Raw genomic sequence first — 23,199 nt, 5'->3', positions numbered from 1 at the left:
GACACTGCAAAGTCAAGACATATCGTACAGAAAAGACCAGTATTCCAATGATTGTCGAATACACCCATGTACCTCTACCATTGAAGAGTATCAAAAAAGAAGAAAAGAGAATATTCTTTTGTAAATATTACTTTGAGCTGCTGCTGCTACTGCTGCTGCTGCTGCTGCTGCTGCTGCTGTTGCAACAGAAGTGGAAGATGGCTTTGCTCGTTTTGCATTTCATTCGAAGAAAATGCAGCAAGTTCTCCCAATCCTCCCACCGCCATCTACACAACACGCGTCCTTGTGTTGCTGCTGTTGCCGCTTTGTGTATCGTACAATTGTAATAACTATCTCGGCGAGTGTTTGAAATGCGTTTACCAAAAAAACTTTTTACGGCTCTTTGCCACTGCAAGAGTGCAGAAATTTTTACGCTTTTCTTTTCTGCTCCTTTCGAAGGGGTGGCACGTACTTATTTCGGTTTTAAATAAAACGGAAAACGGAAAAACGGGGCCAAATGGTTATAGTAAATACAAGTTGCGTGCCTCTAGACCGGAGTATCCAGAAAAGTATGCCACAGTCATTTCTTGTAATATTTCGCATACGCCCCGCTGCAAATCCAGAATAATGGCCCCATAACAGATAGCATATTGAGGCGGTAATTGTTCGAACGCAAAATAAATTACCCAAAATGTGGCAGACAGCAAAAGGTAGTTTAATTAAATGATTAACACTGATATTTACAACACCATTGCGATGCACAGAAAGAGCGCCAGAGCGTGCCAGTGGGAGAGTGTGCCCATCAGACGGGCGGTCTGGTCCCCAAATAAAAAAGGGGGGCCGTCACACCTGCCACGGCATCCGTTGGCCATTTTGGAATGTGCACGAGCACCAGCACGGGGTCAACCGGAAATACAACTTGCGGTCGTGTCGCTCTCATCGTGTTCCCTCCTGCCCATGTCCCTGTCCGTATTCGTGTCCGTATCGGTGTGCCGTGCCCGGACCCAGACTCGGACAACGGTCAATTGCTTTGCTTAAACAGTGGACGACCGCTGCTTGTTTTGTTTGCTGATTGCGCAAATATTTGCGCAGGCATTAAACGCTGAATTGATGGCCAAACGAGAAGACCGTGCGACTGCCATGACCATGGCTGACGCCCCAAACACCGGTTCCAGCACCGTCTCCGGCCGCAATATAAATTTAAATATTAACGCCCCGACTTAACCTCGATGAGTCGGCCATGAGCCCCACGCCTTCGTCATCGTCTGTCTGTAGGTATTTCTCTTTCAGCCTCCTTTCAGTCTGACTTCTTGACCAGAGTGAAAGGCAAACGTTTGCTTTAATGTTAACAGCCTCGTTACTTTTTATTGCACGCACTGTGCGGGTCCTCTCCCCCTCTCTTCCTACCGAATGGGCGTGCAAAAGGAAACTTAGAGGTCTCCAGCACTAAGCCAAAATATTCCGTGTGGTCATTACCAAAAAACCAGCAAAAGCAAAAGCAAAAATTTCAGCAAAAAGAAAAACAAAAAAGGTACAAAAATTGTGATTATGAACACAAATTTGCGCTTAAATTGCGGGCGTTTCTGGTGGTTTTATTAAAAAAACCGCCAAGTCATTAAATTTTATTACAAGTTTAATTTTTCAATAAGGCAGGCGCCGCACCAGCAAAAAGGAAACTCCCAAGGATGGGTTTGGTCGGGTGTTAGCGAATTTTAACCAGGTTGCAGCTAATCGCAATGGGTTGGTAGTTTCCTTAACTCGTTCTGGAAGGCTATTCGGGAGTGAGAACATAAATTTGTCTAAATTCCACGCTGGCTATGTGAAGTAATCTAATATTGCTCAGGCATCTTGTGGCGGGAATGAGCCAACCGCAATTCGAAGTATTTATTAGGTAATCGCATGACTTCTAGAATGTTGAGATGGAACCTCACAATGAAATTAGTTACTGAAAGATTGACTTTTCATTGTGATTAGCTTTCAAGTGAAAAGGTCACGTAATAGTTTCAATGGCGCTAAATACCTTTAACAATCTGCAGCATTTATGATCGTTTTCAAAATGAAAATGCACCGTTCCTGTACGTCAAGGCACTTAGTCAACAGAATGAATTTGTTATGGACTGATGAAATAAGTTGGCCCCTGAAAGGTTGGACAAAGGAATAGAGAGGATGTTGCACGTCATACCGGTGCGTGTTTGAATTAGTTTTACGGCCACTAGTTGTGTGTATATTTACTATTTTACTTGGGGAAGCCGAAAAAAGGAAGCGAAGCTCATAAAATGCAAATTTTGTGTGTGGTGTTTGCCTGGCGGTGGCGCCATATTAAAAAATAAAATGCACCTGCAAACACACACACATAAATTACATTTATAGTGGCAGAGGTGGAGGCAGGGCGGAAACTTTACGCATACCAACACACACACAGAGAGAGAACACTCCCATGAAGCATGCCATTTATGACATTCGACACACTCCACCACTCCACAAAAGTACCAAAACTGAGAAGAAAAGAGTGGGAACAAGAGGCAAAGAAAGCTTTGCTAGTTGAAGGAATAGATACCCTAGACAACGATTGATAATATAGTCGTCGGAGTTGGATACACTTTTTTTTAATTAAATTGCTTGTCTGTGTACGCAAAGAAAGAGTCTTCATGGAATGATCGGTTGGCAGGCAACAGATTGCATTATCTTTAGCAACAGAGATCCGAATTATCTACACTGATTGCAGCTAAAGTGAGAAAAGCATTACCTATATTTATCCTGCATCCTCTTTTATAAACCGTAATATCCCCTGCAGGAGTATTCAAGGAAAAGAGTAAGGCAAGTGTTGGCGAGAGAGAATGGCAACGCATAAAAACCATATTAAATGGCTTTTGCTTCTCGCTCTTGTTGTTCCTGGTGCTTGGCTTTTGTCTTAGACGGAGATGGGGATCCAACACACCCAAAAAACACCGCCCGAATCCAGTGTTCCCCGTGGCCTGAGCCATGGTCTGGCAAGAAGTCTGCCGCTGGAGATCTGGAGACGAAGTCTGAGTTCTGGGGTTTTTGTTTGTCATCTTTTAATGGCGCAATTAGAGCACACAGAATGCGTTTACTGAAATCTGAGCGGCGGCTGGTGCTGCTGTGACGTTGCCAGGCGTCATAAAGGATTTTTAATAATGGCGCCAAATTACAATAGACACAGACACACACACAGTCACACACGCACATCCGAAGTCCCACAAATTGCGTATACGCCGTGTGGCACTTTGAAACAAAAAACCCCGAGCCGCACGACAATGCAAAGTTCGGCTCGGCGGCTGGGCGTGGCAGTTGTCTGCCAAGTCGAGTTCGACTTTGCCTGCTGTTTGTTGTTTGCTGTAATTTGATGCCCCATTGTGTGCCACAATTCTCCAGAGGGAACCACCGCCATCCTGCACCACTTCTGCTACTCCTGCAACACTCCAGCGTTCTGCCGTTCTATGCCACTTCTAGTGTCAGTTGAGATTATTTTTTTCCTCTCTCTGCGTTTAGTTTTCGCTTCCAAGCCATTGCTATGCAATTTCGGGGAAACGCCTTGAGCGTAATTTATGCGCGCATTGTTTCTTCATTTTCCAGGGGCTTGTCATTAGTTTTCTACAAAACGAAGAGTGTACAGAGAGTGAGGGAGTGAATGCGGGGGTGTTGCAGCAGCTGCATGAATTTATGGGCTTTCCATGTTGCTTTCCTGTTGGGAAACTCCGCTTTTCACACAGCAGTTCACGTGGCCTGTAAAGACAACTTTCCTGCCGCTGCTTAGAGTTCATTTTAGGGGGTCCGAAAAGTTTCCCTCAATGACCAATTCTTTTCCGATTTTCCACAGAACAAAGGACTGGCATAAAGATAGAGCTATATGTTGAATGGCTAAATTAAAGGCTTTAAGACATTGAAAGCATCGACTGGCCTGGCTGGATGAACTCAGAGCGGAAATGCATACGCAATAAATTATGGCTGTGTCGAGTGGTGCAACGCAAGGCACAAGGGAATGTCGTGGGAGTTTTTGGGGCTGGTGGGGGTGGTATTGCAACATAAATCCTTTTTTTTTGTTGGAAAATTTATGGTGCATTGAACTTAAAACGAAATACAATAAAATTCTCTACTTGCAGCGAAGATGCGGCACCAACTGAGACGGAAACGGCGAAACATAAAAATAATCAAATTTATTAACGTCTGAGCAAGCGGCAATACCCTGGAAGTCTTCGCTTTAATGGTGATGACCGTTCTGAGCAGCCTTGAGGATGCAAATCAATTTAAGGTTTAATTTAAGTTTAAAAGCAACGAGAGATAATACATATATATCCCGGAATTGCAAATTACGCATTTTAGAGTCGTTAGAAATGCAGCGCTGGGTCTAGGGCGCATTTTTCAATAATATCATTCGAAAGTAGATTTTCTTTTAATCAGAAAAAAGCCGTGAATAGGGTATGTGTGCCTTCTTTAGAAGAAAACTTTTCCCGCTTTTCTTTTTCAGACATTTCCCACGCACGGGGAGCATCAGCAGCAGGCAAATGCTGTAGCAGGAAGCAAAAGAAGTCCAGAAAAAGATGTAATAAAATTAATGCCAAGGCATTATGTGCTCTCTGTTGCAGTATGGGTTCTGGTAGCTCTCCTCTACAGACGGACGATTCTGGGGCCTGTCAGTGTGTATTTGTGAATGCAATGAGGCATTAAAGCATCGCTGAAAGGAAGGCACACGAATAACGAGGACATAAGAAGGCAATGACACCAGAGAGTCAACTATCGAGGCGACGAATAAATCATATCCGGAGCCACATTCAGGTTCTGGGCCACGTGACGCCTGAGAAACATTTCAAGAGTGGAATATCAAAGAGAATATATGTATGTACACAAAAGCAGGTCGATTGTCATTAAGAATATGTGTGAAAAATTATCTCGAAGCCACCGTGCATACTTACGTTGTTTTTATTCACTGAAAGAGTTATTGATTTGTGCTGATAAAAGCTCACAAGGCGCTTAAACTAGGAGGTCTCTTATGCATATAATATATACATATGTATGAACGACTAAACTCTATACATTTTCCATACAAAATTTCAATCAAAGTTGTGCTGTGTGCAACGGGCTTTCAGTTTTTTTGTTTACTATTTCTATTTCTTTTTTGTGCAAGAGTGGTGCAGACACAGAGAGAGAGAGAGAGAGAGGAGAGATAGAAAGAGTGGTCGGATGAAAATTATAATTCAACTAGAAAACTTATAATTAGTGCACTTGAGTGAGGAAAAAAGTGATCCAAACTAAAGCGAAATGAACTTTTTCCAATTCCAAAAATGGTTTCAAACTAATAAAATACAACAACCAGACAGAGAGAGATAGACAGACAATGAGAGAGAAAGACAGAGAATAATATAAATTATAATTCTGTGGCTGCAGGTGAAATGCTTAATTCAATTTTTACGTTAGCTAAAATATATTTCAAATTGCAATTAACTGAAAACCAACAAACAAAAACGGAGAGTAGAGTAGGTACTATGTACATTAAAAAAAGTTTTGCTCTGCAACTAGTTTCCAAACAACACACACACACAAAGGAGGAAAAAAGAGATCCATATGGAAATTACTTTTGGGGGCAGACTGTTGCAATATGTTGGTGCGGTGCAGGCAGTGGCACAAGCTTGGCTTAGAGGCTACTTTAACAAAAGCGTTGCGAAAAGTGTACGAAAAAAAAAGGAGAAGATGAGGTGGTTATAGTAGAGGCGTGGCGTTGGGAGATTGGAAAGTATGGGGGTGTCAGTGGGTTATGGGGGTTAGGCATTCGGTTATGTTTTTTTTGGTGTTATCTCTGGTGGTTGTGATGGCGCTGATGGCTTTTTTTGATGGGGTTGGGACAACATTAATTCATTTACCAACTTAAATTGAACGTGAAATTATTAATTGCTGCCTTAATTCATTTATAATGAGTTTTTCCAGTGGCATCTGTGCCACATCAGAGAGAGAGAGATAAAGTGTGATGAACAGAGGAGTGCAACAGAGATAGAGAGAGAGATAGAGGGTTTGCAGTAGTGCAGCATTTCAAATATCAAGTATACGCAGTGTGGAATCCAATAAAAAGAGCAATAAGTATGAACGTGCTTTGGCTTAGATGTATTAGACAGAAAGGAGAGAGAGAGAGAGTCGGGAACGGGGTGCGCACATATGTAGGGATATATGGGTGTGTCAGAATATGAATGCGAGTAAAATGTTTGTGGGTTTATGTGGCTGTGTCTATGTGAGTGGGTTTTATTGCCTACTTCTTGGGGCAGGAATGGTGTCTATAGTGTTGTTTCGGGCGGGAGACATCTCTTCGGTTGATCACAAGAAAGACATTCAGTTTAAAATTACAATATGCACTGGATGATGCGTACACTATGGGCTAGATCTTTAATATAATTCATTATTTAATCAAATATATATATAGAGATATTTGTATACGGATCGGTGTTAGTGTGTGTGTGTGTGTGTGCGTGTGTGTGAGATGTGTATAGATATGTATATTAAAAATGAAAATGCAACAAAAGTATACAATTCCAATGAAAGAAACGTTCGTATTCCGCTTGCACCACATAACAAATCATGATTCAGCTCATCGAAAACTGTTGGACATTGTATGAGTGTGTGTTCTTGGGGGATTTGGTGGGGTAGGTATACGAGTATATGGCATATACAATATATAGTTAGTATTTTTAATTGGCAAATCACGATCATCAATCATCAATCAGCGAGCGAACGAGCGAGCGAGCGAGCGAACGAACGAACGAGGAACGAATGTCACCAACTTCCGGCATTATATATACGTATATAGTATATATATTATATATATATTCGTGTGGGATTTTTGTGTGTGTATTTGTGGGTGTATGCTTGGATATATATTGATATCAAAGTAAAATTCAATTCAGTTCATTCGCTTATTATTACATCATCGAAAGTTCATCAAAAAGAGAAAGAAAAAATGTAATCCTTTACATAAATATTCATATTCATTAGTATATCTGGTATATATATATTTAGGTGGTTTTTATATATATATATATATTCAAGGTCAAGATCATCAATCAATCAATTCATATCAATTAAACAATTTACATGTATGCGTATATATAAGTATATATATATAGATGTATAGAGAGAGAGAGAGACAAGAGAGACAGAGAGAGAGACAGTAAGAGAGAGGTTGGAACAAGACGAGGGCTGGGCGGGCTGGGTGGCTGGTTGGCTATGGGTTCTGGGGTGGATATTTGCTCACCAAGTCCACGTAATGCAAAAGAAAAATCATAAAAATATTACACTGAAAATCAATAATTAAATCACTCCGAATCGGGGGGAATCTCTAGACTCTGATCTTCTTCTGCTTTTTCCACTGCTTGATTCTTTTTATTTCTCTATCTTTTATATGTACTAGCTTTCTCCTTTGCTTCTTTCCAGTGTTGGTTAATGCTTAAAAGATTTTCATACGTGTTTCGGTTATTAGTTCTAGGTATTTGTTTATAAAACACAAATCACAGTCATCACAGCAAGAGTTTTCATGTTCAAATTCATAATCAAATTCAAGTTGAAGCATATGCCAAAAATAGTCAGAGTATATGTGTATCTATGTGAGTGTTCGTGGGTGTTTTCGTGAGTAGGTGAGTCATTTGATGGGCTGCAAGTTCGCTTTGTATCTACAGTCACCAAAAACTTGAGCGTGTAAGTATACAAAATATTATTTTCAATCAACTAACAGTGAGGGACGGCTGGGACGGGGAAACCCTTGAAATAAATTCATATCAAAACCAATGCCAAAAAACGGGGGCGTGAAGAGATGTAAGTGCAGAGAGCGCAGTGCGCTCATGAATAAATCACAATTCACAAAAATAAACATAACTGGAAAAGGAGAAAAAAAAATGTTTTATTGTTTCATATCCATCCATACATACAAAGAGAAATTTATCCAAACGTTTGCACAAGCCAGAGCATACGCATATAGATACGCAGGCACGCACACAGAGATGCGAGTGCGAGTACAGACACACACACAGATACAGACAAGGGGAATCCAAAGAACAAAATCAATATTAATAATAATGCCCAATGCAATATTAATGGGAAACTCAATGGCAACTGCAACGGCAACTGCAAAAAATTGCAACACGGAGGATATTGAAGTTATGAAGATCGAAGCGTTGGATACCCTTGCAGCAGATCCATTGTTATCAGAGAGCGTACATAAATGCATATGCATCTTCAAAAAACTATCACTCGGTCATATATTCATATGTATATATGAATTGTATGAATGTATATATTTGGAATTATCTTTGGAATTACTTGAATGTTTAATGTTTTCCATCTATTTTATGGGGCTAGTTTTGCTTAGAAACAGACAGACCGAGCAACTGCTAATGAAATAATAAATACCCTCTCTCTGCAAGGGCATCAAAAAGTCATACAGGCACACACAGAACCGAATGAATGTGAATGCGAGAATGAATAAATATTAATGCAGACACACGCATTCGAAATTGAATTGTTTTTGTGTTTTTTATTCGTTATAAATTTGTTTCATTCATAATATGTTACTTATTCCCATTCTCCTTAGTTTCACTTATTTTTTTTTGTTTTGCTGTTGTGGTTTTTCTTTCTTTTCTTTTTTTCTACAAATTACTTGCTCTGCATTATTCATAATTATCATATATGTAAATATTTATATAACATATTTGTTTTGCGGGGAGGGGTTTGGGTAGTTCGGTTTTTTATTAAATTTGGTTTACTGTTTTCTTGCTTAAACAATTCCATGAAGATTTTTCTATAAAAAAATACAAACAAAATAGACCAAATGCCACAGACACGAGCGACAGAGAGAGAGATAGAGAATGCTAGATCGAAATGTGGGAGTATAATGTGGGTATATATATATCAAATAAACACAGACATATACATGTAGGTGTTGTTACTCTTGTGTATGTGTGTGTGAGTGGAGAATAATGCAGGTGGAACTGAAAGATTTTTTAAGCTAACTCTTTTCTAATATCTAGAAGACTATCAATGAAGGATCTGCTAGTGTAATACAGATCAAGGATATATCATATTGAATATGATATAAATTATTGGACAAAATCAATATGTTTCTTAAAAACTATTAAAAATTAAAGATACCTGTTCTGATCTGGTTGTAAATCTACAATATAAGAAATTAACGAAATGGAGGGACTCTTCTTCTCTGGTATATATACTTTCAATTGTTAAGTAGCAGACGGATTAAATAGAGGCTATATTGTCTAAAGGCTTAGCATCTGTAAATTCGACTGAAATAAATTCAGAATTTATGTAGTACAAGTTCTTGTATAAACGCTAAAAAGTGTAGGGGAAAATGAAATGGTAAAAGTAATAATTTCCTATAATTACTTGCATTTGTTGGTCCAATTTATGGAGCATACGACAGGCATTTTCAACACTTACTAATCAAAAGACCTGTACGGGAATATAGATCAACATTTGTCCAGTAGAACATCGCAAAAAAGAAAGCAAAATCGATTTAAAACTTACAAAAACTCTGTGCAAGAGACAAAAATTGGGAAAAAAGTGAGTTAAACATATCAATGCCGCTTTTGTTAGTGGAACAAATAAATAAAAGAATAAAATTGGATTACAAAATCATATATAAAATTCGCTTTATTTAAATTAAAGACTTTTGCAGTGTTTTTTTTTGCTAAAATAAATATTAAGAATAATATTAATAAATTTATTGTACACATAAAATCATAGATTAATCCATAGTGCATACATTTATACATTGCTTTTACTTGAGACTCGGAACAAAATCAAATGCTCTCAGAATTAATGTCAGTGGCCGTATCCTCAATCAGTGGATTGCTGCCCGACTTCCGAATTGTAATTTTAATCGGCGTCTGCAAACGCTCCGTTTCGTATATTTTTAACTTCAACTAAATTCGGGGGAGTATTATTAAGGTTGAGAAATTACCAATTTGGTTGACTGAATGGATAATACAGATTACATTTAACATACAACATTTAAATCAAAACAAATAATCAAGCACAGTCAATCACAATGCAGATGATGAATGTATTGGGGGTGCTACGAAAAAATCAAAAACGGAATTAATTATCCTTAAACAAATTGCTGCTCTTTGGCCCCGCCCGCAAACAAATATCGGACGTGACATAAAAACAAAAAAATCGGAGCGAATCGGAACCAAATAACGTGCCGTGAAAAAGATTCAAACTTTTTAATATGCATAAAGCGCATTTGGTTCTCGCTTTCCCATATTTTTTCTGCACGGCTCTTATAATTATTAATTTTGTTAATTAAATAAATGGAGCCTTTTTTGTGTAGTATTCTGGTGGCTTTAATTAATTTTTGTTCGTCCACAATTTAAGTAGAATTTTTCCGCTTGCACAATAAATACGATATGAATGCAAACCAATTTAATGACTGACAGTGGAATGAAATTATAATAATTGCAAATTATGATGATTGCTGTTGTCTGGCTATGGCCGATGGTGTCGGTGGTGGCGTCGGGAGGCACATACCGGAGGTACGCGGTCGAAGGACGCGGTGGTGTGATTATATGTATTGCTATTATTTGCATTTGCACTACCTTTTGATTTGTTTGCACTCGACAAATGGGAAATATTCGAGCTATTGAGCTCTGCTCAGACGAGTCCTTAATTGCTTGTAATTAACTGCCATAATGGTCGCAAAAGAAAACTCCTTTCAACTGTCAGAGCGTGAAATTGGAATGAGGAAATTTTGTATGTTTTTTTTTTGTATTTTTGTTTTGTATGCCTCGAATGTGGAAAGTTTTTTGGTAAATTATTATTTTTACTGAAAGAATGGACGGTTTTCCGCTCAATGTGATTTCTGTTATCATTGAGTGTGTATAACAATCTGTGATTGTTGAAAGTGATTTTCCTCCACATTATTGAGTAGATTTAAATAATAATTTAATGTAGATGGTATTTTAATGGATCAATCTCTCCTAAGAATGAAGTGGAAAGTTTTCTTTTCGGAAATGAGTTAACAATGATTACGAATATCTATCGATCTTGCTAATGGAGTAGCTTCAAATGGCCAGACTAAGTACTCTTTATTTTGCAGTAGATTCATTTGAATCTTCAAGTAAATCAACCCTTGCCAATGTGAGTGCAAAAAAGGTGCATTGCAATCGTGTTGAGTGGACATGCCAAGTGCTTGGTGGGGGTTTCTTGTATCTCTATTTGTGCCTAATGGTGTGTCTGTGTGGTGGGTGTTTTTGGGGTGCTAGGCCATAAGAAAGTCTCATGGCTTGAAATACGTTCCAACTTAGATGCGGATTTGGATTTGGATTTGGATTTGGGCAACTCGTTTCCGGGCCACTTACTCAATCATTATTTTGAGAGAAACTTTTTGCATAACGAAACTTGTCCAACGGCCCTTTAGGCCCGACTGTCGGATGGCCCGAATGTTGGCCAAACAATGTATCAAAGTGTTGTGGCAACAGCTAATTGGATTATGCGATTAGCAGAACTTGTGCAGAGCTGGAGAAGGGATTTTTGTTATCCACATCTTGGGCTAAAAAGTCTTGGCAGCTGAAAAGTTGTTGGGCAAAGTTTAGCTCGCATGCAGCTCGCATTTTCCTCTTTTGTTTGTGCAAAGCGCGCCAAATTGTTAAATGATGCAATGAAAACGTTTTTGTTGATTCCGGGAAATTATGCTGCGTTTAACAAATTGCATGAAAATGTTCCAAAATGTTCAAGCCGCAGAGGACGAGGACGACGATGTCGACAACGACGGATGGGCCGAAAACTTTTGTCTAGTTGGGAGTCGGGAGTCGGCTGTCGGGCGTCAAAAGTCGGGCGAGTGAAGTGGCAAGCATCTCAGGGCCATTTGTCGGCCAGAAGTTGCAAGTTGTTTTCTGATTTATGCACTGACAGTTTGTGGTGCGTGTCTGGGGCCATTTTATTTATGAGTTTTGTTTTTCCGAGCAGGCAAACAAATGCAAAAGTATGCAAAAGATAATACTATTTACTCGGTGCCCTCTTGGAATCTGTCTGTCTTTTGTGGTTAATTAAAACGCAAAGAAAACTTTCGATGCACACACACAAACACAAACACAAACACATGCTACACGAGCAGAAGAACACAAAATATAACCTTCACAAGTACATATACGTACGAGCATACATGTCCATATAAAGTGTAGTATGCTATATGGAGGAAAGTAGTAAATTCTGTTGTTTGTACTGAGAGCAATAAAAATAATCACAAGACTCGTAAAGGTGTGTAAAGGGGGAAAATAATACATTTCAAAAACAGCAGATATCACGTGTGGGAGATGTGGGGGGTAATGGTACACACACAAAAATCAGGGACATTCGTTGCGGTCACATTCTCAGCATTTGGCAGCGTTCCAGATAAAGACAACAGATAGGGAAAACTCAGGAAAAACAAACACACGCCACTCACAAACACACACATAAAGGCATGAAAAGATAAGGCAAAAACATGTTGCAGGTTATTAATCAAACAAAAACAGGCACAAACACAGGCAGGGCGGGGTTGGGCAGGGCAGGCGATGCATGTTTTTAGGAAATGAAAGGTATAACAAATATTATGACACGCGCGCGAGCGCCCAAAAGCAGGCAGTTAAAAAGTGTGAGGTGTATTTCTGCAGGGGATACACGCTCGTATCACACCCACACACAAATGCTAACTTAAATGCCAAACGGAAACGGAAATGGTAATAGAAATGAGAGCCAACAGAACAGTGAAACAGAAACGTAAACGTAAACAGATACGTAATTGGAATTGTTTTGAGTTGCACAAAATGCATCGAGCACAGACAGTTGCTTTACTGGATTATACAGCATTACTGGATTACTGGAATATTACTGGAGTACAGGATTACTGGATTATTTGCTTTGATTCAATATGCTTTACATGGTTCATTGACAGGGGGATATTTTTTTGGGGGTCTGGCAAGGTAAAACATTCCGCATGGTGTAGAGTAGAGTATGGAGTACTTTTGATATTTGGTTTTTCTTTTTTTTTTACGTTTTTTTTTTTGTTTTTTTCATAGATAGTATTACAATATACTTGGTAGTTGTTGCACCTTCGGGGAATCAATCTCAATCTCATATCGAAAAGGAAAACTAATCGAATAAATGTCGGTAGTTATAGTAATAGTTGTTGTAGTAGTAGTAACATCATTAACATAAGTTATACATACATATACATAATATAATGTAAACTAAATGAGAGCATTAGCATGTTAACGTAAAACATAATGAATGCGTTCCAAGATCACACCTATAAGTACATATGCCATATATAACCATAGGCACACATATATATGTACATATGTACATATATATGTATATAGATATATAGATATATGTATATATCATTGGTAAACTTAAATAAACTTTGAGCTCAAGGCTGCTCGCTCACTTTGTGTGTCACTTCGTTTTATGTTTGTCTTTTTTTTTTTGGTTGTTGCTTCTTAAACAAACGCAAACACACACGAACATAGGGCTTAGGCAATATCAGTATATGTATATATGTATGATATATAATATAGGTATATAGAAAAGTGAAAAAATTCAAGTTGTACAAAATGCACGCTTGGCGGCAGTTCTTGTCCTCGACACAGATTCATTTCAAATCGTGTGCCTTTGTGTAGCAGTGTTTCTGTGTGAAAAGTTATGGGTTATGTATCAGTTGTGTCTGTCGTATCTGTCCATTGTCTTCTGTCCAACCGAAAATGTAAACTTTCTTCTTTTTTATAGAATCTGGTGGGGGTATAACCTTGCTGTTTCTGTTGTTCCCCTCAACGATCGCCAGTTAATGATGAAGTCTCTGCTTGTATGCTATTTAAATGTAACTTTTATTAATTTATTTGCAACAGATGCAGCTAGGAGGTGGAGCGGCCACTTTCTGCCGATAAGTTGATGGCCAGCCATAAAGCAGCCAATGAATTATTATTGTTGCAGGAGGCAAACAGGCATTAAGCCTTCTCCACACATCCAGGCACACACAAACATGTTCTCGTTGCCTCCATCTCTTTGTGGCAGCAGGACAGCAACGTTGACAGGAGAACTTACACAGAGTCCGGGGCATGCATTATGCAGCAATTGCTGTTGTCAACTGACAACGGAGTTGCACGGACCTGAACGGAGTTACACAGGCCCAGAGCCGGGGCAAGGCATCTGCCGCCTGACAGTAAATTAAGCGGAAAAGTGTGTTGCGGCATATGGAATGGGCCAAAGAGATGGGGAGTTGTGGCACAAAAAAATAAGTCTGCTTCTCTCTGGACGGTGGGGGGGTTGGCAGGCAGGGGCAGTGGTACGTGGCAGAGGAGTAGTATTATTTGCTGCAGTCGGAAATAACTCAACCGCAAATGAGATAAATTGCGCGCACACAGATAATTGCATGGCCGGCCCCCAGACGGGGCGTTGTGGCATGGAAATGAAATACATTTCACATACGCCGAGCCGCCGATCCGCCGCGCTGCCACGCCATTGGTTTTTCAGTGCTTTTTTCCTTCAATTTTCATATGTGTCCTCCCCAAAGTATTCGGTCTGTTTGTTAGCCTCTGAAAGAGTCCTCTTTTTGTTGGCCGCCTGTACAAATATTTATGTGGCTGCCAGCACAAGCGAACGTACAGATGTATGTGTCGGTGTGTGAGTGTGTAATGGGAAATATTGCACATACGCACTGTCTGCTCATTAAAGTCGATCGTTGAAGGGATCTCGCTCGTACATCTCTTTAGTTGCAGTTGTATTTACATAACGTATACTTCAAAACTTCTCCCTTTCTGCTTCTCCTTCTCCTTCTCCCTCTTCCTCTGTCCCTGTCTCTCTCGTCAAATCAATAGCTTTAACATATATAATTATAGATTCTCAAACAGCAGCCATGTGAATTCTCTTTAGGGTTTCATCAACTGGAAGCTCTAAGTGCTCGGGGGTTTTCTTCTTTACAATCAATATGTAGATATACTAGATTCTTTTGTTCGATAGTTGTAGTTGTAGTAACTTTTTTTTTCTTTTGTTGATTTGATACATGAAAAATGAAGTAGGTATATTCCGAAAAATTCGTTATCTTTATAGGATACTCGTACATTTAGTATACATCAAGGGGATTCTTGTCTAGTGTTTCTTACGGATATACAATCAGACATACACGTATACATACATACATATGGTATAGGAGTATGTGTTGTAATTGATTTAACTATAAATTTGATTTATGCTGCGATCTCGATTAGACTTCAGTTGTATCCGTTGTTGCCGCTAAAGATTGTGACTAATACATTTAGGCTACGATTATTCGCTATGCTTTATGCTATATTCGATTTGCAAGATCAAAATCTTTATAATTGAATGGTTGCATTATTGTCAGTAGTTTACGTTAATTTATCTCTAAACATATTCGAGTGGTTACAAGCAACATTCAAACGATTTCCTTTTGTTTTGTCTGTTCTCTGATATGATAAGAATAATTGGCTGCTCGATATCCTTCGAAGCTCGCTCCTTCACCGCCTCTTCTTCGTTCTGTTGCATATATTACACACTTACAATCTGTAGGATGCTTCAGTATCCATCTGTACACACGACTCCTAATCAGCGATGTGGCAACTTGGCCAATTTGTAATTGTAATTTTTGGCAGGGCACACAAATAGCAAACGAGAACATAAAAATTGCAATTCGATGGGTCCTCCATCTGAATCTGAATCAGAATCCTCATCCTCATCCGTATCTGAGTCCACATACACATAGACATCTCATCCTCTGTCCCTGCGATCGATAGCAATTTAATTGAGCGCTAACATTCATATTCCAGTATGAAGCTCTCGCCTCCGGCACCGGCACCGGGTCCGGGTACGACTCCTGATGCAGTCACTGGCTTTGCCGTGGCCCTTGCATGCTGCTGATGTGGCAAGAGCGAGGCAGATGTTGCTGCCGTACCCGTGCTTAAATTTACTTGTGACAACATTGCGGTTGCCGTTAATTTGCCATTGTATGCCACTGCCGGAGTCAGTGAGGGCGTCGGCGTGGGCGGACCGTGTCCGTAATAGTTCAGAGCGGAGGTAAGCGGCACTGACTGCTGCTGGGCGCGACGCTGCATCTGCTGTTTGGATAGATAATCCGTGGACGTATTTGCCGTGGCGTTGCGCAACGTTATGAAGGTGTCAAAGTTTTCGGCTGTGGAGGAGGCATTCGAGGTGCTGGAGTTGCGGCGGGGCACCAAATGTTGCTGCTGCTTGGGGAGATTCAGATTCAGCTTCAGCTGCTGCTGCTGCTGCTGCGACATTGACGAGTTTGATGAGGAGGAATTGGAAAGTGACGACGAGTTCACGGAGTGCGCGGGTGGATGCTGCTGCTGATTCGCATAGTATTTGCGCAAATTCTCCAGCATGTAGCGATTGTTTGCGTTTCCGGTTCCGGCTGTTCCTCCTGCTGCCCCTCCTAATGCTGCAGCTGCTGTGGGTGGTGGTGGTGCTGCTGCTGCTGTTGCTGTCGGATGAAACTGCGGCATGGCAGATGACACTGCTGCTCCGGAAAGTGCAACTGCTGCTGATGCTGCGGTTGGCGTCATCGTTATCTGCTGCTTGCTGCTGGTGGCATACAGAGCATCCCCTCCCAATCCCAATCCCAGGGCCATCCCTTGTCCCTGCGGCAGAGCCAAATTGATGACACTGCCGGTTGTAGCTGGCATTGCGGTGGCACCTCCTGTTGCTCCTCCTCCTGCTAACGCCCCTGCCATTGGTGGTTGTCGTCGTTCCATCTCCAGTCCATAGCGGGTAGCCGCCGGCTTACTGCTCCTTCCAGGGCCTCCTCCGCGTACTTCCCCCTGATAGCTGCGGGAATAGTGGGCCTCCATCAAGTCCGCCCGTCGCTGTTTCGTGGCATACACGGCCTCATCCGTCCCGACATCTGCACCTCGCCCAAATCCATAGTAGTCTGCGCGCGGATAGTGCTGCGATGAGGACAGAGCACGTTCGAATTCGTTGCGACCACGCTGCCGCTGGAAGTGGTCCAGGTAGCTCTCACCACCGGCTCCAGCAGCTCCGACCAGAAGGAGATGGTCTGCCTCGTGGTTCTCATTCTGCGGATGTTCATCCTCCTCATCTTCGACCCTGCTGGCCTGCTGGTGCTGCTGCTGTTGCTGTCGCTGCAAATGCTGATTGAGAGATTGGTAGAATGTGCTCTCGGCCAGATTCTCATTATACGTTGTCGGCTGCTGCCAATCAGCGTCTTCGCATTCGTTGACGCTGACGCGAATGCGTATGTCCCGGGCCGTATAATCAGGCTCTCCGCAAGCTGCAGCTGCCGCCATCCCAGCAGCTGCAACTCGCACAGCATCCTCATCCTGGTCGTCATCGTCGTCGTCCTCATCGTCGTCGTCGTCGTCGCCGTAGAAGAATCTCGCTGATTTGGCGCTTTCCGCCAGCAGCAGGTCCTCGCTCTCCTCGAGAGCCAGCGCGTAACTCGTTAGGTTGTCAAAGTAGTATTCGCACATTTTGTCCGGGTGCTCGTAGCGCAATTTGAATTCCTTGGATTCACGCGATACCTCCACAGCCTGCGGCAGTGGCTCCAACTGTGGCGGGAGTGGCGGCAGCTCTCTCTCGCGCTTTGCCGTTGTTGGGCCACTGAACACGGAGGCATAGTCCGAGCTGCTCATCGAGTCGGAGTTGGGGGCCGCCGTGCGCCGCGTGGCCTTTGAGGCAATGGGCAGCGTGCCCAGATTCTCGTAGTTGGCAGGAAGTCCTCCATTATTCGCTTGCGATTGGCTGCGCTTGTGGCGTCTTCGCGGTGTCTCCGGCTGTGGATGGGGATGGGGATGGGCATGATGAGGCTGCGTGGCCAAAGCCCTTCGCTGGGCGCCGCTCACCCGACCCACCGAGTGGGCCGACTGCTTCGTCGTGCTCAGGTGCTGGTCAAAGTTCTCCTCCAGGTAGGCGTCCAAGTAGTGGAGGTTCTTGCTCAGGTCGATCTCCGACTTGTAGCTCTTATAGATGGTGGCCTGCTTGCAGCGCGACTCGTAGTTGGAGATGTGTGTGCGGTCGCTGATGAATCGGAAGCTCTCATCTTTTGCCAGGGTGTGGAAGCCACTAAACTCGCTGCCAGAGCCTGCATCGGAGCCACTGCTGGTCTTGAAGTTGCGGCACTTGTCGCGTATCTTTTGGATGCCCTGCCGCGTCTTGGCCTGCAGCCGCTCAAAGTAGTTGGCCTTGGCAGCGGTGCTGCTGGTGTTGTTGACTGGCGTCTGGGTCTGCAGTCGCGGATGGTAGGCTGTGTGCTGGATGTCGTAGCCTCCACTTCCGGCGGCTCGCATGCTCTGGATGCTGTGAGTGCGATTGGGATAGCTGAGCTTCAGTTTCGGCAGCGAGGGTGGGTCCTCGGATCTGTGATGGAGTTTCCTCAAGGATAGCTGCTTGAAGATCGCCTTGGATCGCTTGGCCTTGCCCGTGGTGGTTCGTCGCTCATGATCTTGATCGAAGTCTTGACGCTCGAAGCGACGCACAGGCACTCCGTGTAGATAATGATGATCTGGTGGGTTGGCATTCGGCCTCGGCGACTCGAACAGACGCCTCAGGCCACGTCCTGTGCGCTGGGGTCGCGCACTCCTGGCACTCGCTGCACTCCTCAGTCGAGCGTTTACACTCAGAGTGAGAATTTCATCATCGTGGAAGATGGAAAAGGGATTCGTGATCACCGTGGAGCTCTCGTTGGCTCCCTGGGAGGCTGTTAAGCTGCTCACGGATCTAGTCTTAAGGCTAGCGTTACTCGAACTATATCTATTCTGGCTTATGGCTACTTCCTGCTGCTGCTTACTGTCTAATACAACTACAACTTTGGCTTCATTGTGTTGGTGTGGTTTCTGGGGCATGCTCTGAGGCACCTTTTGTCTCAGATCCGCCTCGGACCGGGACCGTGAGCGTGTTCCCCTGCCCTGGGTCCGCCTCTTCACGCGTCGCAGCTCCTTCAAGGAGTTACTCTGCTTGCGAAAGCGATAGAACGGATTGTTAATGCTCAGCCTTTGCAGCAGCAATTGGGTTTCCTCTGGCGAGAGGATGGACTCCTGCTGCTGCTGCTTCTGCTGGAGAATTTCTTCCTCCACCTCTTCCTCCTCTTCGTTGGTCACATTCAGATTGAGCAGCTTGGCCGCCGCACTTGGTGGCTTGTGTGCACTATTCATATTGTTCTCTAGATCTCCACTACTCTTACTGCAGCTGCTGCTGCTGCTGCTACTTTTGCTACTGTTTAAGGAACCCTCGCTATTGTTGCTATTGTTGCTACTGTTGCTGTTACTGCTACTTTTGTTACTGCTCTTAATGTTGCTCTTGCTGCTGCTGGTGCTGCTGCCACTTTTGGCTGCCTCTAAAGTATTCGTATTATCGCTATTGGTCAGTCCCGTTGTGGTCGTTGTGGAGCTCTTGTGGTTGTTGTTGTTGTTGTTAATATTGTGACCAACATGGCTGTCATCCACTTCCGGTTCGAGTTCTTGTTGGCTGTTGTGTGGAAGTTGGTGCTCTTGGTCGTGGTCTTGGTCTTGGTGTTCGTGTTCGTGTGATTGTTTCTGGTTTTGGTGTTCGTTGGTTTCGCTATCAATTGCCTGCTAGACTCTAGTGGGCGGTTGTAATATCATTGCAGCCATGCGTACCTTCATTGCCTCCGGCGATCCATGTCCCGGATACTGTTGCTGTGGATGCTGCGAGGCGGCATGTAGGGCCGCTGCTGCTGCCACTGCCGCCGCTGCCGCAGCCTGTTGTTGTTGTTGTTGCTGCTGCTGCTGTTGCTGTTGCTGCTGTTGGTGATGATGGAAGCCGGCGGGCGTCGTGTAAATCGAATCACCTTGAGGGCCACTCGTGCTATCGGAGCGTGATTTCAAATCAGCTTTCTCGCTGCGGGGAAAACGGAAAAACGGAAAACGGAGAAGAAATCGTTAGCCAAAATTGTTTGCCCAAGTGACAATTGTGTGGGTGGTGGTTAAGTGGTTGGGTGGAGTCTGCTCTCCGATTGATAGAGGGTTTTGCGGATGGCCTATTGCCTGATGCCTGGCTGGGGGTATCTTCTATCGCTGATTGGCAAATTGTATCCCTCACGCATATCTGAATATCTATTAGTTTTTGTCGGCGTTGCCTCGCTCCAGGCAATTGTTTACTTGGGGTTTAGGAAATTAGATATTCCCCAAACAAGCTCCCACTTTTCCTCTTCTCTGAGAACCCCAGCAGGCCTTTCCTCTGAGGGAAATGTTTGCCTAAGATAGAACTCTGAAAATGTTGGCCTAAATGAGTTTCGGTCATGTTTTGGTTGCATATAAATCGAATATTGCTTTGGCCGTTGGAGAGGAAATTCTAAATCCATTTCCGCCTTACCATATTGGCGTGTTGTGCCCCAGAATTTTGTATATGTATTGTACGCTATAGAATTTCAGTGTGTGCAGATAGTGTGTGCATTCCATATTTCATAAACAAAATATAGTAATTTTTAAAATGGAAAAACAAGCGGAGGAGCACAGTGTGCTGGATGTGGATGGCCCGAACCACCGCTCATAACTCATATTACACGTCCAGAGAGGGCGCGCGAGGTGGGTTACCGGAGAAAGGCAGGCAACTATGAGCGATAGGCTTGCTCTACCTCTACTCCCCTTTCGCTCTGTTGCGCTACCAAAATGAAGAAAAATACAACAAAATACCCTGTAGACTAAATTAGGAATGTGAGAATTTTGCAGAAGTTGGAATGCAATCTAGTCGGCAATCTAGAAAAACTAAAAGAGATCTCCTGGAAATCCTCACACTATATTTGATTTCTAAAGGATGGAAACTAAAAGACAAAAAGCCCCAAATTCAAGTAGCTAACGGAAAAAATATGACTCTCAATTCTTATTGAAACAATTTCCATCCTAAATTAAACTACTTTTTGGCAACTTTAGTAAGAGTATTTCAACTTTCTATGCTGTCCAAGCACAAATGCTTTTTCGCTTGCCAAAAGGCAAGCGGCCTTCCTACCGCTCCTTCCATTTCGCTACCCCGCATATATTGAATATATGAAAAATGTATAATATTTTATGCAGCACACACGGAGACGCACGGAGATGCAGTGAAAAGCATTTTTCATTGTTCCTCTCTTTGGATATACATATGTATATGTATGTAGGAGGGTGTCTGTGTGTGGTGTGTGTGCCATTTTCGGCCAGTAGGGGCGCATAAATTGGCATGCCAGCGCCACCTGTTGGCTGCCGCTGCTGCGAACACGCTGCATAAAAAAATATATATCAAAATGGTCATTTATCTATGAGAATACGTGTGCTCCCAGTGCTAGGGAAGGGGCGGCAGGGGGGCACAGTGTCAGGGTGTGTACGTATTACGCTTCAACTTACCTGTCTTTATCCGATGATTTATAGCCAGTGGAACCTGTGCACGCCGCCATGTGAGAAGTCGAATGTGGGTGCAGAAAAACAGGATGAAACAAGAGCAAAATGTTATATTAGAGTTCTGGCAATATGCAAAAATTTATTCGACCCAAATACAATGGAACGTGTATTTGCAGAAGGGTTAGGTTTCTAAAATAGTACAAATTAGCTGTGAAACTAGATATATGTATGTACGAGTATGTACAATGTATGTACATATACATATGTATTTGTGTACATCCTCTTCCCTGTTTCGATTGATAAATGAGCCATCGACTTATTGATTGTGAAACGTGTAAAGTCCTGAGAAATTTTGATGGATTTCGAAAGGGGTGTAACTCTAGAGTGTAGAGCGAGTTGTGTTGGGTGTCGGGTCGCACTTGAGAGATCTGTCAAACGGCATTTGACAACTTGACGCCAGCTGCAGCAGTCAGTCAGTCACTCACTCGCTCACTCACTCTACTCGGCAAATTGACAACTTGATTGACAACGGAGAAATTGCGATTAGCTGGTGAAAAGTGTTTACAGATCATGTGGATACATGGAAAGGACTTAGCGATAGGGCCACGGGTGGTGGCACTTTCCCTCGAATGCCCTTGAGCAAAGGCGAACAAAAAGTTTATCCATTTTCAGTTTTATCCTTTGCCTTCTTTTGTAAATTGTTTTACAATTGTTGAGGCGAAAAAAGTTTTTGCCGCGCTCTCTCTCGCTTTCTTTTTTTCTCGTCTGAATTTTGATTTCTAATTAGGCAAAGCTCTGGCCTGCCACACAAACAGGCGCCGCGGCATGGGGAAAGGAAAGAAAAGCGCTAGATGAAAATGCTTTGGCGTCAAACAAAAAGCTGTCCAGGAGGAGACCTTAACCCTTTTATGTGCTAACCAGAACATAGGGTGAGGGTTGCGGGAGGCTTAAACAGGAAACGCAGACTGCGTCTGCTACTCGTCCTGCGACTGACCGCAGGCGTTGGACGCTAATGAATATTTTATGAGATTTATTTGAGTTTCGAGTTTCAAGTAGAAATAAGAGTATTTCCCTTGCACAAAGGGAAAAAAGGGGAAAGAGGAATGGGGGGGTGGCATCCCTCTTCTAGGCAGCCATTTTTTCTGCTTTTTCGCTTTTCCTCCCTCTCGCGTTTCCTGCCTTTGTGTGTTTGCTCTCTGTGTGTGTGTGTTGGCTGCAAGTTTTTGTGTTTTTGCAATTAGTATGACAGCGTACAGGAGAGAGAGAGAGAGGAGGGTGGTGGGAAGATAAAAAGCGACGTAATGAAGAAGGAAGTTTTAATTGTCGCGGCCTTGACAGCGACGCCTCGTAATTAATAGCACAACTCTGGTCTGATGATTGTTCTGTGTCCATGTATGTGGTATTTTCTGTTCCAGTCGATTGTACATTGATATAGGAATAGATAAAGGAATGGTGACTCTTCTAAGACTTACCCTTAAAGCAGCACCTCTTGCTTTTGATTGCATATATGCAGAGACAGACAAGCAGTAGGATGGCGGCCATGCAGCCACCGGCCACGCCCATTAGGTAGCTCATCTCGTAAGGTTCTGTCCGGCACAGCGGTGGAGGATATTCAGCAGAAGGATATGGTTGTAATTGATGTGTTGATTATGCAAGCATCAAGAGGAATATTCATTTTCATATGGCATAATAGTGTGTGTGGCTTATACGAGTACTCGCATTGTATGTGCAATTGATTTTAATTAAAATCGTTTGGGATACTATGCAGGGGGTGTTCCGGGGATGTGTGGATGTGAAATGATATAATATTTAATGAGTTGCATGTGCAGTCGATGCGTAAATATTGAATATT

At 42.7% G+C, this 23,199-nt stretch overlaps 1 protein-coding gene across 1 annotated transcript in view; it reads right to left on the bottom strand.

The window, feature by feature from the left end:
• Positions 1–23,199, bottom strand: part of LOC117898190 (irregular chiasm C-roughest protein) — a 73,616-nt gene that overhangs the window by 3,775 nt on the left and 46,642 nt on the right. Inside the window, 3 exon segments of the mRNA XM_034807410.1 lie at positions 19,635–19,875; positions 21,354–21,387; positions 22,820–22,933. Coding sequence (XP_034663301.1) covers positions 19,635–19,875; positions 21,354–21,387; positions 22,820–22,933 — 389 coding nt within the window.

This window comes from Drosophila subobscura, chromosome O, assembly GCF_008121235.1.
Source record: "Drosophila subobscura isolate 14011-0131.10 chromosome O, UCBerk_Dsub_1.0, whole genome shotgun sequence".
NCBI classification, from domain to species: Eukaryota; Metazoa; Arthropoda; class Insecta; order Diptera; family Drosophilidae; genus Drosophila; species Drosophila subobscura.
This window is presented reverse-complemented; position numbering and strand designations above follow the sequence as displayed.